Source organism: Panthera pardus, unplaced genomic scaffold (genome assembly GCF_024362965.1).
Source record: "Panthera pardus isolate Hobbes unplaced genomic scaffold, ASM2436296v1 HiC_scaffold_16, whole genome shotgun sequence".
Classification (NCBI taxonomy): domain Eukaryota; kingdom Metazoa; phylum Chordata; class Mammalia; order Carnivora; family Felidae; genus Panthera; species Panthera pardus.
In genome coordinates, this window is record NW_026526721.1 from 84,567,181 (window position 1) to 84,585,255 (window position 18,075).

At 43.8% G+C, this 18,075-nt stretch overlaps 1 protein-coding gene and 1 long non-coding RNA gene across 3 annotated transcripts in view; both read right to left on the minus strand.

Annotated features, from left to right (window-relative positions):
* LOC128777279 (uncharacterized) overlaps positions 1-17,562 on the minus strand; it is a 45,294-nt gene extending 27,732 nt beyond the window's left edge. Inside the window, exons 1-2 of one of the 2 annotated variants that reach the window (XR_008422506.1) lie at positions 17,151-17,562; positions 1,588-1,694 (exon numbers count right to left, since the gene is read on the minus strand). This is a non-coding gene — a long non-coding RNA (uncharacterized LOC128777279). The remainder of the gene's footprint in view (positions 1-1,587; positions 1,695-17,150) is intronic. The other variant, XR_008422505.1, reaches the window with a different exon arrangement.
* On the minus strand, positions 2,461-5,471 carry SOX2 (SRY-box transcription factor 2). The gene has a single exon (XM_019463261.2). The coding sequence runs from the start codon at positions 4,545-4,547 to the stop codon at positions 3,582-3,584; it is 966 nt and encodes a 321-aa protein (XP_019318806.1). The 5' UTR covers positions 4,548-5,471; the 3' UTR covers positions 2,461-3,581.
* Positions 17,563-18,075: the final 513 nt, after the last annotated feature.

Sequence of the window (18,075 nt, forward strand, 5' to 3'; positions counted from 1 at the left end):
TATAAGTTTAACAAAACATTAAATTCACCCCCTTTGACTGGAAATTGAATGGTTTTAGTGAATAGAATAATATCCCAAGGAAGAAACTGAACATTCAACAACTAACTTCAGCACTGAGAGATAACCATCTCTGGGAAAGTTTATGGGTTTATCCCCTTCTTGGAAATCACATTATAATTAAAATACTGTATGTTCACTATTAATCTAGTCATGGAACTACACATCTTGGGGAATCATTTAATCCAATCAAATAAATGATGAAATATATACCACTTTCCTCAAATGCAGTTTATAAAAAGAATGTATTTAAGAAGAAAATAATTTGGCTTTCAGTTAGTTAGGGGATATGGAGGAATAGGAGGGAAAATGGGAGTTCTCTTGTTTTAGGCAGAAAGTGACAATCACTCAAAACTAGTTCAACTTCCTGAAATTGCTCTCTTCCCTCTTGCAAAATATTTGAATATTTGAACCTGTGCATTTGGCCAAAAAGTTGTTGCTTTTTTTAGTCTGATCCTGTGGGTTCTTTTATTTATTTATTGACTTTAATTTTTTTTTTTTTAAGGGAGCCTGGTGCAGTGCAATTACTCCGAATGCAATACATATTTCTAATATATCTCTAATTTTTCAAATATATACACTCCATATAGTTGATTGGCTCAAATTCCGAGAATATCCTCCCCACCCCCCAGCAAGATCATTTGGATCTTTATTCAAAGTTTCTTTTATTCGTATGTGTGAGCAAGAACTGGCGAATGTGCTCATTACCACGTGAATAATCCGTATATGCATTACAATGGCTGGCCAGGCCGGGGGAAATTCTTTTAGAGTCTCTGCATTAATTAGGGGGGGAAATGCCTCGCTTAGAATTGGGAACTGGCATAATAATTGTCCTTTACCCTAAAATGAGGATTTTAAGAAAAGACATAAATAAAAACCAATACACGCCTAAAATAAAGCAATCCATATGAAATAAAAATACAGAAAGTATGAGGATATTTCCAGCTGAGCCCAGAACTAATATTAGCCAACACCACGAGAAAGGAATACTTTCTTGGAAAAGGCGAAAGTGCACACCAACGGGTTGAGCTAACTTAGTGGCTGCAGCCGGTATTTTACTCAAGGGTGGAAGGCGCTGCCGGATTCCAACTTCTCCAAAGTTGTAGCAAGTTGACACAACAAGCCCTTGAAATGTGGGTAGCAAACCCACGCTCTTAAGTATGCCTGACTCCTGTTTCCTGGTCCCTTGTGGTGGGGGAAGATGAGCGAGGTAAGCAGTAAATAAGGAAGAAAAGTCTCTGAGTCGGTCTTACAGATTCTCCGGCTGCGCCAAAGCGCGGGTCGGTTGTGATGTAGAAACATCGTTAATTCAAAGACCGTGGCGATCCCCCCAACTTTTTCGCTCCCACTGTGGACAACTAGAGTCTCTCTTTACCTTTCCTAGGGCAAAAGAAAACAACAAATCCAATCTTGTTTCCCCACCCCTTTCCCCTCCCCCTACTTCTCTACTACCGTAGTAAAACATGGTTAACAGATCAAAAGCATAATCATCTCCAACTGTGATTAGCCCGGACAAAGTAAAATATCTACCTCAGAGTTGATTGTTTTCTTCTTTAATATGGCTGTTGCCTGGCTTCTCTTTTGCTTGTTATCAGCTGCAGAGATATCCGATTTGGGACTACAGGCTTGGACCCGCGCTGCCAATTTAAGAAATGGAATTCGTGGAGGGAGAGAGAGGAAAAAAGAAAATAAATAATAATAATAATAATAATAATAAATAGCCGTGATAAGTCGGGGGGGGGGGGGTTGTAAGATGCTCTTTGCTTTCCCTCTCCCCTAAACAGGAGAATGTAGAGGAGAAAGTTTATGAAGTCAAGGAACAAAGAAAGTAAACCACTTGTTTCCTCTCAAACAATAGCAGGGCTGAAGTAATCCAAACACCCACCCAGCAGATGAGCACTTTGCATGTCTAGTTTGCAATTATTCCGATACAAGAAGCATCATTTTCCCCTCTAACCAGGTTTCCAAAGGGCCATTGTGCATTGAAGAAAACGAAAACAAAACCAGCCAACCTGGTTCTGATTTGGCTCAATACCCCATCTGCTGAGCCACATGAAAATTTTCAGAATTGACTCCTTCTTTCTGGCAACAAGTGGCATAAATCAGTTTTAAGTATAAGTCCCCATCATGCTTATTCATGCTGCTTAGAAAAGGAGGGGGTGGATTTACAATATATGTCTCTAGTTTCTATTTTAGAAATGACACAAGCATTTCAATTTTTTGAGAGTACTTATTCAGTTAATCATTCAGACATTTATTTGTTGCAGTTAACATTAGCACATGCTACTGGACTAGAATATCAAGGTTTTATAGATATTTTGCTTTCCTGGCTGAGCACAGTATATACCCCGAGGAGTTATGTATAATCAGTGTTATCCAAATAAATGAAAGACTCAAACATAATTTCAGTGTCCATATTTCAAAAATTTATTTATCTCAAACTGTGCATAATGGAGTAAAAACTTAAGTTGAAAATGTACCTGTTATCAGGATGGTATTAGTTCAAATATATACATGGATTCTCGGCAGACTGATTCAAATAATACAGAGCCGAATCTTTAAAATACAACTACGGAAAATAAAGGGGGGAAAAACCTTAAAATATCACAATAAATTTACAGAAATATTACAAACCATAAGAAAATATTTCAAACACAGTAATTTCATGTTGTTGTTGTTGTTTTATCTGAACAAAATGGAAAGTTGGGAAACAAAAGCTATTATAAATTACCAACGATGTCAACCTGTATGGCCATTTTTGCTTTTAACAGTAAGTTAAAAAAAATTTAGTACAATCTAAAACTTTTGCCCCTTTAAAGACCACGGAGATGGTTTTGCCAGTACTTATTCTAATGTTTTCCTTTTGTACAATTTTAAACAATTAAAATGTCCAAATCTGAATAATTTTCTTCTTTCCACGTTTGCAACTGTCCTAAATTTCAGCTGCAGAATCAAAATTCAGCAAGAAGCCTCTCCTCGAAAAATATTGGCAAATTCTCAGCTTATAAACAATGGACATTTTGATTGCCATGTTTATCTCGATAAATACTGTACAAAAGTTGCTTGCAAATATTAAAACATTTTTTTCGTCGCTTGGAGACTAGCTCTAAATATTATTGGTAAAGACTTTTGCAAACTTTCTGCAAAGCTCCTACCGTATCACTAGAACTTTTAAAAAGTTTTGCGTAGTTTTCTTTCCTCCAGATCTATACAAGGTCCATTCCCTCGCCCTCCCCACCCCACCCCCCCTGGTTTCCTCTGTACAAAAATAGTCCCCAAAAAAGAAGTCCAGGATCTCTCATAAAAGTTTTCTCGTCGGCATCGCGGTTTTTGCGTGAGTGTGGATGGGATTGGTGTTCTCTTTTGCAGCTGTCATTTGCTGCGGGTGATGACTTTTTTTTTTTTTTTTTTTTTTTTTGAGCGTACCGGGTTTTTTTTTTTCTCCATGCTGTTTCTTACTCTCCTCCCATTTCCCTCGTTCTTCTTTGAAAATTCCTCCCCCCCTCTAGTTCACTGTCCAGCCCTCACATGTGCGAGAGGGGCAGTGTGCCGTTAATGGCCGTGCCGGGCACCGGGCCGCTCTGGTAGTGCTGGGACATGTGAAGTCTGCTGGGGGCGGCGGGCTCCGGCACCTCGGCGCCGGGGAGGTACATGCTGATCATGTCCCGGAGGTCCCCGGCCTGGCAAGGCGCCCTGGAGTGGGAGGAAGAGGTAACCACGGGGGGGCTGGAGCTGGCCTCGGACTTGACCACCGAGCCCATGGAGCCAAGCGCCATGCCAGGAGTGCCCTGCTGCGAGTAGGACATGCTGTAGGTGGGCGAGCCGTTCATGTAGGTCTGCGAGCTGGTCATGGAGTTGTACTGCAGGGCGCTCACGTCGTAGCGGTGCATGGGCTGCATCTGCGCGGCGCCGTGCGCGTTGAGGCCCGGGTGCTGCGGGTAGCCCAGCTGGTCCTGCATCATGCTGTAGCTGCCGTTGCTCCAGCCGTTCATGTGCGCGTAGCTGTCCATGCGCTGGTTCACGCCCGCGCCCAGGCCGGCGCCCACCCCGACCCCGCTCGCCATGCTGTTGCCGCCCGGAGCCAGCAGCCCGCCGGGCAGTGTGTACTTATCCTTCTTCATGAGCGTCTTGGTTTTCCGCCGGGGCCGGTATTTATAATCCGGGTGCTCCTTCATGTGCAGCGCTCGCAGCCGCTTGGCCTCGTCGATGAACGGCCGCTTCTCCGTCTCCGACAAAAGTTTCCACTCGGCGCCCAGGCGCTTGCTGATCTCCGAGTTGTGCATCTTGGGGTTCTCCTGGGCCATCTTGCGCCGCTGCCCGCGGGACCACACCATGAAGGCGTTCATGGGCCGCTTGACGCGGTCCGGGCTGTTCTTCTGGTTGCCGCCCGCCGCCGCCGCGGTGGAGTTGCCGCCGCCGCCGCCGCCGCCGCCCCCCGAAGTTTGCTGCGGGCCCGGCGGCTTCAGCTCCGTCTCCATCATGTTGTACATGCGGGCGCTGTGCGCGGGCCCGGCCCGCCGGCGGCCGCCGACCCTCGGCCCGGCCGGGACTTTGGGGGGCCCGCGGGCGGGGGGAGAGGAGGAGGGGAGGCGGGCGGGGGTGTCGGGAGCGCAGGGCTCCGCGAGAAAAATCAGGCGAAGAATAATTTGGGGGAAGAAAAGAGAGAGAGAAGCAAACTGGAATCAGGATCAAAAAAAGCGCTTCCCTCCTCTTCTGGCCGATCCTGCCGCCGCCGATGATTGTTATTATTATTTTTTGGAAAGGCTTAAGCCTGGGGCTCAAACTTCTCTCCCTTTCTTTCTCTCTCCTCTTCTTTCTCTCAGTCCTAGTCTTAAAGAGGCAGCAAACTACTTTCCCCCTTTTGCAAACACTCTCTTCTCTGCCTTGACAACTCCTGATACTTTTTTGAACAAGTTAATAGACAACCATCCATGTGACGGGGGCTGTCAGGGAATAAATGGGTTTCCAGCGACCAATCAGCGCGCGGCGGCTCCTCCACTCGAGCCCAGCCTCGCAGCCGGGTTTTGCATGAAAGGGGGCGGGGCCTGCCGCGCCGCGGGCCGCGCGGGGGAGGCGAGGGGAGGAGGGGGAAGGAGGGAGGGGGAGGCGGCTCCCACAGCCAGCCTGCCAGTCACTGAGAAACCTTTGTATCCCCTCTCGCAGCAACAGGTCACACCACACGCCTTTTCGAAGGAAGTGGGTAAACAGCACCGAGACTGCGATTTTTTTTCTTCTTCAAACTTAATATTGATTTACTTTTTGCTGCGGGCTGCTGAAACGAGGAAGGGGCGCGAGAAGCCGCTAAGGTGTGGGGGTGGGGCACGGCAGAGTGGGTGGTTCAGGACGACTGTCCTACTAGTATTTCAGGAAACAGGCGGTGCAGGAGTTGGTGTGTCATTGTTGTCCCGCTCCTCCGCATGCTCCCCCCCCCCCCCACCGCCGCCCCCCTCACTCCCTCCCCCGCTCCAGCCTCCTCGGTGCTTCTGCCTAACCTCGCTCTTCCCCTCGCCCCTCTTCCTCTACAGGTGCCGGCACTAGTTCGCCCCTTTCTTACACTGTCCCGACAAGAAGTTATGAGACGGAAAGCTCAGTGCTCCAAACCCTCCTAGCTGCCACGCACTTTGCTCTGTTTTAAGCATAGATCCTGCTGGGACTCTGGCCGACTCCGCACTTGAGGGGAGGCCGGGCCTGGGGAAGCTGCGGCATGCCTGCTGTCCCCTGACCAGCTCGGCTCTGGCCCCGACACTGCGGCTTCTCCCCTTACCCCCAGCCTCATCTCCCACCATCTTTCTCCGTTCAGTCGATAGAAGGGGGATGCCCCCACTCTCCTCCTCTCTCCCCGTTCTCCTCTTGAGCCTCCCCCAAAGCAGGATTTCAGTTGGGCGAGTTTCAAAAGGAGGTTAGGGGAAGAAGGAGATCAACAGAAGGACCTTCAGAAGCGCAGACTATAGAGCAGCGTCGTGTCAACTTCCTGGCATCCCTCCGCAGAGTATGGAGGCGGCATTTGGGCCGCACTCACAAACTCCCTCCCACGCAGAGTTCCCAGGACTCGGGCAGCACCAGCTCTGCCATTCCCCCTTGTGACTTCTACTGTGGTGGCCGCTCTGCCTGGGCCGCCGGGCCTGGGACAGCGCTTGGAGGGGACTCCAGGCCTGGGAGGCGGGTGTGGTGCTCTCCAGGCACAGGTGCAGGCAGTGCAGGCAGGAAGAAGGCCGCCAGGACTGGGGACGGAGGGAGCCCAGCGAGGCCGGGGCTGAAGGAGGATGCGATGGAGGCGGGGGGGTAGGGGCTCAGGAATCCTGCCCGCCCAGGACCCAAGAGGGTAATTTTAGCCGCTCTCCCATTGTCCCGACGTAAAGATTTCAATAGGTAGGCGCTCAATGCGGAGAGCAATGGCAGCACGTCCGTTACAAATAGGTAGTTTTGTTTCTCTTGTTGTCGCTACACGGAGTCAAACAAAGCCCCGTCTAAGTTTCCTTCCACTCTCTTGTTGGGATCTTTGTGGCTAAAATGCACTTGACTACAAAGCGGGGGGGGCGGGGGGGGGGGGGGAGTTGGGAGAAAAAAAAAACCTGATGCCATTTCTTTTTTATAAAGGGCTTAAACCATGAGGGTTACTTATTTTCTTTCTTCTGTAACACTCTCTCCGCCCCCCTCCTTCCCTGGTCTATATACCCTTACTCACCCTAAGAAAATGTTCTGAATAGTATCTGTCGGCCACGTTCCATTTATTATCTTTACAAAACTTTGCATTGTTTTGTTCCTTACTAACCTTCTTCCCATAACCATCACTGCCCCCACTCCAACTTCTCCAATCCCTGCCCTCCGGGGCTTTTCTGTTCCCGTCAAACTCAAAATAGGCATGCTCACTGGAAAGTCAGAAAAGTTGAGAAAAGAATCCTGTAGACTTTTCTTTATAAATTATTATTTCCAATCAACCTCCCCTCCCCCAACAGTGTCTTCTTTTTCTCGCAAGTTATGGTTTGTTTTAGTTCTTGGGAACCCGGGAAGGGTGAGACTGGCCTTCTCGAAACGGATAAATATATGGCACTCTTTAGAACAAAATAATGTCTTTTGTTTATTCGAGGTGTAATATTAAGCTAAACACGGACGTGGAGATTAGGAAGAGAAAAGGTTAGAGGCTCGGAAGACAACACCGCAGCCACCAGGCTTTTCAGCGCGTCTGGTTTTAGGGATGTAGCTGGTGCGCCCCCTACTGGTTAATTCGCTTTTCCAAGACTACAGTTTTGCTTTTACCTTTAAAAAAAGGTGTTTGGAAATATATATATATATATATATATATATTTTTTTTTTTTAAATGAGGGGACTGGGAGGAAGATCCACTAATTACACGTAATCTAAACAAAAGAAAAGTTAACATATCATATAAGCTATGGAACTAAATCATAAGAATCAGATTTAATTTGCTTAACTTAGAAATGTACATATAACCTCCAGATAAGTAGGAGGTTAAACCTTGGGAAAAAATAGGTACAAATTATGAGATTCAACATATGAATGAATTATGATTGTCCAGATGCCACGAAGGGCAGAACAAGCATTCACTTTATGATTGCGTATGCATTGGTCTGCACTTAGTAGCATTATTCTGAAAACTTTAAAAAAGCTTACGGATAATTAAGTTTGAAGGAAAAGAAAAACAAACAAACAAACAAACAAGGGATTGATGTGGATAATGGTGTATGTGTATTAAAATAAATATTAATAATGGATAGTTACAGAAGCAAATGTTTGTAATCTTCTCTCTCAAGGGGTAGTAGTAGGAGGCACAAATATTTCCTTGGGATAATATAGAAAAGCTTTTATACATTCTCAGATGCATGTGTTTGTGCCTGAACTCTATAATAATGCATTTAAGAGGTTAAAGGGGCTGGCTAGGTCTTTTGTTAATTGCTTTTATCATATAAATAAGCTATGGAAATACATTACAATTGTGTTATCATTGGTTGCATTTATTTACAGCTTTATTTTAATTAAGCCTGCTGTACTTATCAAGGCAATAAACTAACTGTGGCTGGCATTTATGCATAATAATGTGCTATGAAAATAAGATTAAAGAAGATGGTGATAGCAGAAACAATTTTCTCATTAGATTTTTAGAACATATGCATTAAAAAAAAAAAATCAGATCACCGGCCACTCTATTTCAATCCAGCATCATCACTGGCCCCTAAATATAATAATAACTATAATAATCACAATAGATGATAGAAGCAGCACTGTTTTAGGTTTATAACAGATGGCTACAGTACTAATAACAATACACCATTGACTACTAGGGTATCAAAATAAGACTTGGAAGAGGGTGCTTCATCCCTCAAGAATTTAAAAATGTTGCCATTGGCACAATTTATGAAATTTAAAGTGCTTAATCTAAAGGAACTATAACATTTCCCTTTCATGGGCAGCAAAAAGGTGTATACTTTTAGAGCAAGATTAGAAATTAAGAACAAAATGCATAACTCCTAGGATATTCTGATTTAATTTTGTTTTACTATAGGCCCCAGCCCCAAACCCTTAACTGATTAAGTGTAGCTCAGTTTTATCATTTGCACTGATATTTCTCTCCTAAACTCCCCTCATCCCTCCTCAAGTATTATATCTGAAGCCAACTAACAATTTTGTGGAGATAGGGGACTGTAGACTTATTTTTTCTTCTTAGTGGCAAATAGAGGTTTAACTTGCAGTAATTAGGTGAGAACTAGCCAAGCATCTTACTATTATGATGCTTGTTAAAAAACGCTTCTTTTCTGCATCTGCATTTGAGTGTGTTCCCTCCTCTCTTAATCTTCTTATGGAAATGAAGGCAAACGGCAGGGAACCTGCAGAGTCTTGGAGAATGTCCCTTGTTAACTGGAATTTCTCAGCATTGCTAATTAGCAGAGTTTGACGACCACCAGTATTGGGGGGAAAGCTCTGTTTAACCACTCACAAACCATTCCGAGGAAGAGCAGACTAATTTTATTTTGTAATTAAAATCTGAAAAGGGCCCTATTTGACAGTTAGGGCTATGAGAGTTTTATCTCCCCGTGAAATAATTACTGCCTTGATAACTCAATTTTCTGAAAAATGTCAACTGTGGGCTCCAAAAGTTTTAATTTCATTACGTAAGGAAAAAAAAAAAAAAAGAGAAAAATAGAATAAAATGTACAGAAAGGCTTTCTAATTCTGGAAGTGGTTAAATATATTAGGAGCCAGATTTGGCCAAATGAAGGGCTTTTTTCTCCCTTTTTTGTTATGTTTCCTCCGGATCCTAACCTTCCAGCCTTCTCCACTGAAAGCGACCATAGCACTGAACAGACTGCAGTGAAAAAGATGATACCAGTAGTGTGGTAAGGGGCATATCAACTAAAAAGAGAAGTACGGCAGGCCAAGAAAAGTTTGTGATTTTAAAAGCCAAAAATAGAGGAAAATTCCAACATGTAGGACAATGCTGGTGCAATCTGGTAAGATGAGATTTTATTGATATTTATCCCGTAACTCAAGAAAACTGAGAATTACAGAGTCAGGAGACTGGTATAAGCCAATTTAAAAAATGTTTCCTTCTTCCCTCTAAGTTGCAAAAAAATGTTCCTCCATCACCTCAAATTGCAGTGTGCCACAAGGCTTCCTGAATGATCCACACTTAATTCTTCAAGATATGTGAAACAAACACAGATCAATGAAGGTAAAGAAAAGCATTAGAAAATTTCTTTTCCTTACAAAAGCATCGCATATTTTCCAAAAATAATAAGTAAGCCAGAAAAAGTTAGGATATTGAAACTAAGAGCAAAAATTAGAATAGAACTGTGCTGTTATCAAACTTCACTTGCTTTAGACTGTGAAGGATCCCTCGTGAGATCCTAGAGGGGATACTGCAATTTTTATAAAGCAGTTTTCAAAATGAGAGAAATTCGTTCATCTACATTTCCTCCATTTTCTTTCTATTGCCAAACTTGTCAGATTTTGGAAGTGTGAAAAATTATTGACAGGAACTATAATACATGTTTCTAGATGATACACAGAGCAAGCACATATCTCTATCCCTTTTTTATTTACTAAGACATAAATATGCATATGGATGCATGGTAGATTGGCAATTTAAAATTCCTTAATTGTATTTTTTCTTCTTGTCTGTCCCTTCAGCACCTTGCCTTTAATTTCCAGAAGTGGTATTACATGTAACAAATGAACAAGGGGATAACAAATGCTATTTCAGTCCAGACCCAATTTCACCAAATAATTTCACTCAAGGGCTGTAAGGACCCTTGAAACCTAAGGAATGCAGAGCTGCTCTGAATCCAGCTCCTTTTTTTATTCACTCTCTTTCATCTGAATCCCACTGATGAAATAAATACATTTTAAAAAGAATTCAAGGATATAAAGAAAACCAAATATATTTCTCCCTTACTTCAAATTATAGCAACAAAAGTAATATATAATCACTTGTGTATGTCTTCAGGGCTATATATAACAGTCATCATATTGCTTAGAGTATTTCATATATATGTATCTTCTACATATATCCCAGCTCAAATATTTTCTGGAAAAAAGGATTCCCGTTTCACGATTTCATTTCCATTTCTGAATTGTCAAGTAGTTTTAACGTAAGACCTGTCTCTGCACTGCAGCTGTTGTCCAGGGGAAAATGCAGTGTGCCCATTAAATGATCTAATTATTTTAAATAGAAATTCTCTTAAAAAAAAAAAAAAAGACAAACTGAGAATTTAAAGAGACTGCTACCAGTGTTTTCCAATTACATTGACAAAAAATGAACCTATGATTCTGATTTTAAAAATCAGAAGACAGGAATGAAAAACAAAAACAAAACCAAGCCAACAGAGCACCAGGAACTGCAAGTGGCCCAACAAATCCATGGCCCTATTACACCTCTAAATCATTGCTTAGGAGTCTAAATACATATCTCCCTGACTGACCACGCTATCTTGCACAATTAATCATCCCAAAGGAACAGGGATTCCTTAGAATCCCAATTTTCCAGTGACTAGGATTTTTACCCTGATGTTAGGAAAAAGACAGTCACCATTTTAAATTCTCCGACTGTGATTATTTCATTGAGTTGTGACCACAACCTTTGTGGGAAAACAAACTGAAGCTTCCTTGGGATTTCTCTAGACTATATTAAATGGTACATGAATGACAACCCCAGTGCATGCCAAGCTTCACACTCACTGCACCGGCAATCCACCAAGAAGGGAGAACATTTCTCCCTTCGTCTGGTTCCTTCCAAACTCCTGAAATGGGATTTGTCTTCTTTCTTCTGGAGATCTCATCGTGTGCACTGCTTCTGTGTTACCTTCAAGCCCCCTTTGCAGAAGTACAATCAGACATAATACAAACTCAAAAAGTGACAACACTTTTGAGAGGGCAGAAGGCAGAGGTGTTTGGCACCTCAAAAAGCAGGTTGGGGGAAGAAATTAGATCTGTTACCATGTGTGAGGGACAGGAGTACTATCAAAGGAAAAGGAAGGAAGCCTTTCACCTGTTTGTATGAAAAGAAGCTGAAAGCAAATCATTAAAAAAAAAATCACCTACACCATCAGCCCTAAACAAAACTACTACCCACTTTTTCTCGGAGTTGCAGCGGTGGCTAGCCCTGGAAAGTGCTCTAAATCAAAGTGTGCACCCATCCTGGGCGGCCTGGCATGCTCAAGGCCTCCCATTGACATCTGGAGCCCTCTCCCGAAAGCTCTTCTGGCCTCAAAAGAAATGTCTGAGAAGTCTGCCTTCCCAGGGGCCCACTTCTACTCACTCCCTATTGCCCCTTTTCCAGCCCTGCTTCAGATGGAGTTGGGTTTCCAAACCCATCCCAATGGAATTCTCAGATGACTAGCCTGATGATAATCTTTAAAGGCTCCTTCGGAGCTAGGACTCTGACTTTTATCTCCCCTCCCAACCTTCTTCCCTTTTTTGTAGGGTCTCCCCATTCCTTTTCTCTCCCGCCCCAGCCCCCCTCCTTAATTTGAAGATCATTGACACGATAGGCTGTAATGAGTCCTTCAGAAACTGTTATGATCTACAGTGACAATCTCTGCACCTAATTCACAGATTATTGACAAGCACCGTGGGCTCAGTGGTGTCAAGTTGTACTTGTGGTTTCAACACCCTTCAGCAACCCACGTAGCAGCTGGGCCTTGGATTAGGACCCACAGTCTGGCAGCGTTTATCTGCCCGTTGAGTGGTAGAGAGATGAGTATCTGTCAATATCTCAGCTCCTTCAAGCCTGTGCCTTCGTCTGTCTCAGGGCTGGGTGAAGGGAACTAAAGGTTCTTCAAAGTTTAAAAACAAAGTAAAAGAGCAAACTTAATGAATGAAGGCTCATCCTTGAATCTTGGTCTTAATAATGAGTCATCTGCTCCACCCCCGAATAGTTACCAAACTCCGAGCCACATACACTGGCTTTCATAGTCAGGCTTGGGTTCAGCAAGAACGGTTTGAGGCACGGAGGGGAGAGAGGACTGAAAACTTGGCACAGAGTTAGTGGGCTCAGGCAAGACTGGCCCATTATCCGGGATCGCCCCCAGAATCGGGCAAGATTGACTACTTATAAAGCAGGGCACTCTGCCAAGAGGCGCGGGTTCAGGCCTGGCCGCTGGGACAAGAGACCCCAAATGCCCGCTCCTCCCCTAAAAGGCGCGTTGCTGCTGCAGGGAAATGCGGCCCCGTTGCCAGCCGTGCGGTTTTGCCTGCTTCTAAGGAGTCAGTCACTCGCTGTCCCCTCCCCAGTCCCCCAAGATGGAAGGGCTGCCTTCCTGCTGGCCGCCGTGGGGCGTGGGATTCCGGCAGGGGCTGAGGCAGCCTGAAACCACAGAAATGACACTGCGCTGGGAAAGCTGGGTGGCTTTCCCAGGCCTAGGCCACCCACTTATTTAGTTCTCTTTGCTAAACTAGGGGTTGCGCTCTCACCTGGGGCCCTGGGAAGTTGGGGACACACTGCCCCCCTGCAGCCAAGTGCGGCTCCTCCCCCTGGCTTCTCCCCACAGGTTGGGACCCCCCGGGGGGCGGTACCAGGTCGAAATCTCCCGGCCTCTGGTTTTGCAAATTCTGCCTCCCTTCCGAACAGCAGGCATATATCCCCTTTCACGGGTCGCCTCCAAGATTCTGCTGGCTTTGGCCTCCTCTCGCCACGGGCAGCCTTGGACCGCGGCTGTCACGCACCGTTTGGTACTTTAGGAGGTTGGCGCTCGTTCACAAACTGGCCCGGACTTAACATTTCTGTAATGGGGACTCGGTTTTGTTTGTTTGTTTGCTTTTGTTTTTTGGTAAAGCAAAGGGTGGGGTTGCCTGTAGCAGGGAATCCCGCTTGCCCGTTATTTCGATAGGATTCCGGGTAAAAACTGATCAAAACCTTGATTCTTTTCCTGCCACTGTATCCAAAGTCATTTACTGAGAAACACAAGCTGAGATTCGATTCTGGAATCAGATGGAGAAGACCTCTCTCATCGCACTGAACAGCAATTCCCCTGAAAACACAATCTCGGATCCGCTGATTTGGGGAGGTGGGAGGAATCAATGTTAGATCAACATAAACAAATCTCGTGGCCTCAGTATTAAATATTTTAAAAAGTAATTCTGTTATGAAAACTAATCTGGTTTCCTCCAATAGGCAAAATTTTAAAAAGCAAGTCCTAAACATCTTAAGGTTTTTACCTAAAAGTTAAAATTTTAAGTACATCCCTGAAGATCGAAATCATAAAACACCTTGTTGAGATCAGGTGTTCGTTTAGCACTCGAATTGTTTTCAAGTTCATTTTAAACACCTAAACAAACCCGTATTTTCCCATTATTTTCCTGCCAGAAGATATGTCATTTTTATAGTTTATCTTTCTGAAAGAATTCAAAGTGTACTTTTACCCTTACTTGCTCACCAAAGAAAAAGGCAAAGCTCTTTCTTATGTTAACAATACTTTTGGAGATGTAAAAGTACTCCTCTTCCCCCTAGGATAATTTGGATTCCTGGTCCAGGAAAATGCTGAATTTCAAAAGAAAATACTCTTTACCATTGGCACACCTTTCCTGAAATCCTACGGCTGAGATGCTGAGATAAAAGAAGAAAGGTGTCAGGCACCTGTTTCTTAAACAATATCTGGAATTTAACCGCTAGCCCGGAAAGGAAAAGTTTGATCAAGATTGCTTTGGGGGATGGGAAACATTCAAAGCAGAGACTGGCCTCTTAATTACACTCTGAAAATAAACAAATAAAAACGAGCAAGTTATTTCGTTTAGTCAGGGACTCAGTTACAATTCTTGAAGGACCTCCGAGGGCATTCAAGATGCTGCTGACAACGTCAAAGCAGCAAGCAGTAGCCTCTTCCGTTTTATTTTTGTAAATGTGTACAGAACGGGAGAAGTAATTTGCTTGGTTCTCCATAGCTACAAAAGAAAGTTCTCTTTGTTTTATATCAAGCTTCTCCACCTGTTTTACTATCTCATAATCTGAAAAGAGTCCCAAACCCAAACGGGGGTAGGGGGTGGCTGCAATGTGAGAAAGAGGAATAGGTTAGTCTTCATTTTTGATTGGATTGAAATTGTGTTAACTCCTTTTTATTTTTTATTGAATTAAATTATACTATCTTTCAAGGATATAAAAACTTGTTTCCTCGCCCCATCTCCTTTTTGGAGGGTAATAAAGAGTTTTATCTAACCCCAGAGCAAGGTTCTCGCGATTTCCAGGACTGGCGCTGTGCATCTCCTACTGTGTCCAACAGGGGGCGCTGGTCACGAACCTGCGCGGCGGCTCAGCGCCGCTTCACATCTGAGCCGGGTTCCAGCCCCGGAAGGCGAGAGCCGCTCGCGGGGTCGAGTACAGAGCTTTAGTCTTCGTGGATAAAAAGAGATTAAAGGCTAAATTCTTTTTTTGGGTGTGTGTGTGTGGGGGGGGGGGGGGGGGTTATCAATTTTAACCAACTACGAAAATGTAGAGCTTTTTATCCTTTGATGTTCTTATAAAGAAACTCCTATCGGTTGAGGAATTACACGGTTTCTGAGCCAACACTGCAGCTACAGTGTGGGGGAAATTATTTAATTAAAAATATATTTTTCCATCTGTTCACATGATCTTTTTAGAAGTACTTAAAAAGCTGACACTGATCCCTTTGGCCTGTTAACCCTGCCCTAAGTTTCAAATACTTTAGCTATTTCGAAGGCCCTTCCATTAATTTGAAGGGGAAAAATAAAAGAGACCCAAATATTTAAATACCCCCCTAAACATTTACTGTTCTGCATCCTGCTTTTTTTTTTTCTTTAAATAGGGGCTTTTGTGTGATTGACATATTTCACACTGCCGATTCTGCAAAGCCAGGTATAAATGACAAGAAGCGGCTCTTAAAAAAAGCTGATGTTGGACTACATAACACCCATGTATAAGATGAAATCTAAATAATATTGTAATCCACCCACCCCCACCCTAACTTAAAAAAAAAAAAAAACCCTTCACCTGTATTTAAATAGCGTGTCTTTAATTACAGCAGTTGGGGATGCATGAGGCTGAAATGAAATTAGCAGTCATTACCAGTCCTTTAACTCTGTGGTGCTTTTGATCAGCACTAAATTAGCTTTCCAGTCCTAACAAAGACTCTACAGCAAGCAGTGGGCTGTAAATAAGACAGCGCGACCTGCCCTCAACACCTTTTCTCTTGTCAATCATAGCTCTATCATTCAGCCCAAGATTAACCTTTATCTACCAAATTTAAGGAAAAAAAAAAAAAGAACGAAAGAAAGAAGAAAAAGAAAAAAAGAAAAAGGAGGCGGGAAGGAAAGCCCCCTGACCACCACATGTCGCAATAACAGAGGTTCCTAAGAGGCCCCCTTAAATTGTGTTCTAATGAGCCTGTGTCAGAATCTGCAATTTCCAAATCATCCCTCCCCACCTCAGCCCCCAAGACCTCTCCAACATATTAGAAGAGTCAGAATGCTGTTCAGGTAGGAAAGGAATCCCTTTCTGCGAATTACTAATTGGGTTTGGGCCATCCTCAATAAGTCAATCTGCCATTACCCCTTTCCTCCTCTATTAGTCTAACAAAATTTGGGGAGAGGAGGGGATGTTTGAGGAGAAAACATTGATAATTTTAAGGCATATACATAAGTTTCTGGGATGAAAACAATCAATTTACTCCACTAATAGTATCTAGTTTCTAAGCCTGCGGAGAAAAACCACCAACAGCAACAACAAAAACCCAGCTGCTTTTCCTAGTACTGAATTAAGAAAGTAAAACATTGGTTCCGATTGCCATTAGAGGGCGCCAGAGAGCAAGCCCCATCACCTCTCGCACAACTTCCCACCGAAGCCCTCCTAGCTTCCAGCTCCGCCATGCTCTGTGATTCCTTCTCTCAGGTAATATTTCCTGCTTCTCCTGTCCTCTTGTATCTCTAGCCCCTTCAATGTCAGTCTCTCATAAAGAATGAGGTATCGCCATGTCCTCTTCCTTCTCTTTTTTCACACCCCCACCCCAACCACCACCAAAATAGTAAGACGCCAGATCAAAGAGTAGCAACCCCTTAATGATATGTACCTTTTGGTTCAAATCACTCTTTCCATTCTGTGTGACCTTGGTCTGGAGAAGGGTGTTTTTTTGTTTGTTTTTGGTTTTGGTTTTGTTTTGGTTTGGTTTTTTTCTTTGTGTGTGTGTGTGTGTGTGTGTGTGTGTGTGTGTGTGTGTTTGTAGGGATGAGATGCTAGCATTTGACATTTTTAAGATGGAAGCCTGAGTTTTTCATTTCTGCATCTCTCTCTGGGGGCTCACGGGTTTCTTTATTTTCAAAGGAAAAAGAAACACACACCCTTGCAAGGCAACTGATTATGTTCAGCACTAAAACTGTTCAGAAGAGGATAAAATAATGTCTTCACTTCTGCATTTGTTAAAGAAATCACAATTAGCATTTAATTCCAAAAGTTAACGCTTTCAGACTTAAATCTGTCTGTGTTAAATGACTGTTACACAGGGTGTATTTCCAGATCTCTTAAAGGTCAAAAGAAAAAAAAAAGAATGAGAGGGGAAGAAAGTGAGTTGGGGGGGTGGGCGGAGAGGAGTGAGCTAGCAGTGAATGTCAAAGTTGGGTTGCAAGCTACTTACATGTCCATGCCAGATCAGGGTGTTGTCTTGTAGCAGTTTGATTGGCAGGTAAAAAAGCGAAAGAACGTGAGGACTCCCTGAGCCTCTTGTCAGCCCAAGCTTGATCACTTCTCACCGGACAGAACGAGTTGAAGGAGCCTGCAGTTCCCCTCTCGTCCTCCATCCAAGGCACCGTGAATCCATTTCGGCTTTTCTTCCCCCCAGTCTCTCCATCAGCCTCCTGCCTTCACCCGCTTCGCCTTACACCAGCCTCCAAGACCTAGCCTAGCTTTGCCACTGCAATCCCCTGCAACAAGAAAAATCGTTTATGGCTTAAAACCCCAAATGGCTGATTTTTTAAAAGAGAGAGAGAGAGAGGGAGAGGGAGAGAGGGAGAGAGAGAGAGAGGGTGAGGGGGAGAGAGGGGGAGCGAGAAGAATGCACCCAGAGAACAACAAAAAAGTCAGTTATCCTAACACTGCTCTATCCCCCCACCGTACAGAAGAAGAATAAAAAAAAAAAAAGCTTTATGTTTTTTCAGTGGGTATTCAAAGATAATTTGATGCCATTGTTTCTGCTACAGATGGTTCTTTTAAATACAATAACACGGCTCTTTGTGCAGGCTACCCACAATAAAAATCGAAAGCGTTCCCCTGAATAACCATTTTGTTCTCTCTTGTATGGGGCCAACAAAAGATGCCGTGAGGTAATGGGTTCTGTTTATTGAAGCCATAGAATAGGGGTTTGATAAAGATTTTTTTAAAGCAGAAGACCTTGCAAGGTCGGGCTGATCTCTTCATATTTTTTTTATTAAAATATTTGTCCAATAGATTATTCCTTGGTGCAGCTGCAGGTTTCCTCCTCAATTTTTAATCAGCCTAAACATCTGTCTCTTTGAGGAGGCTTAAAAAAAAATCTGCGATTGTATCAATGGTGCAGTAACCTT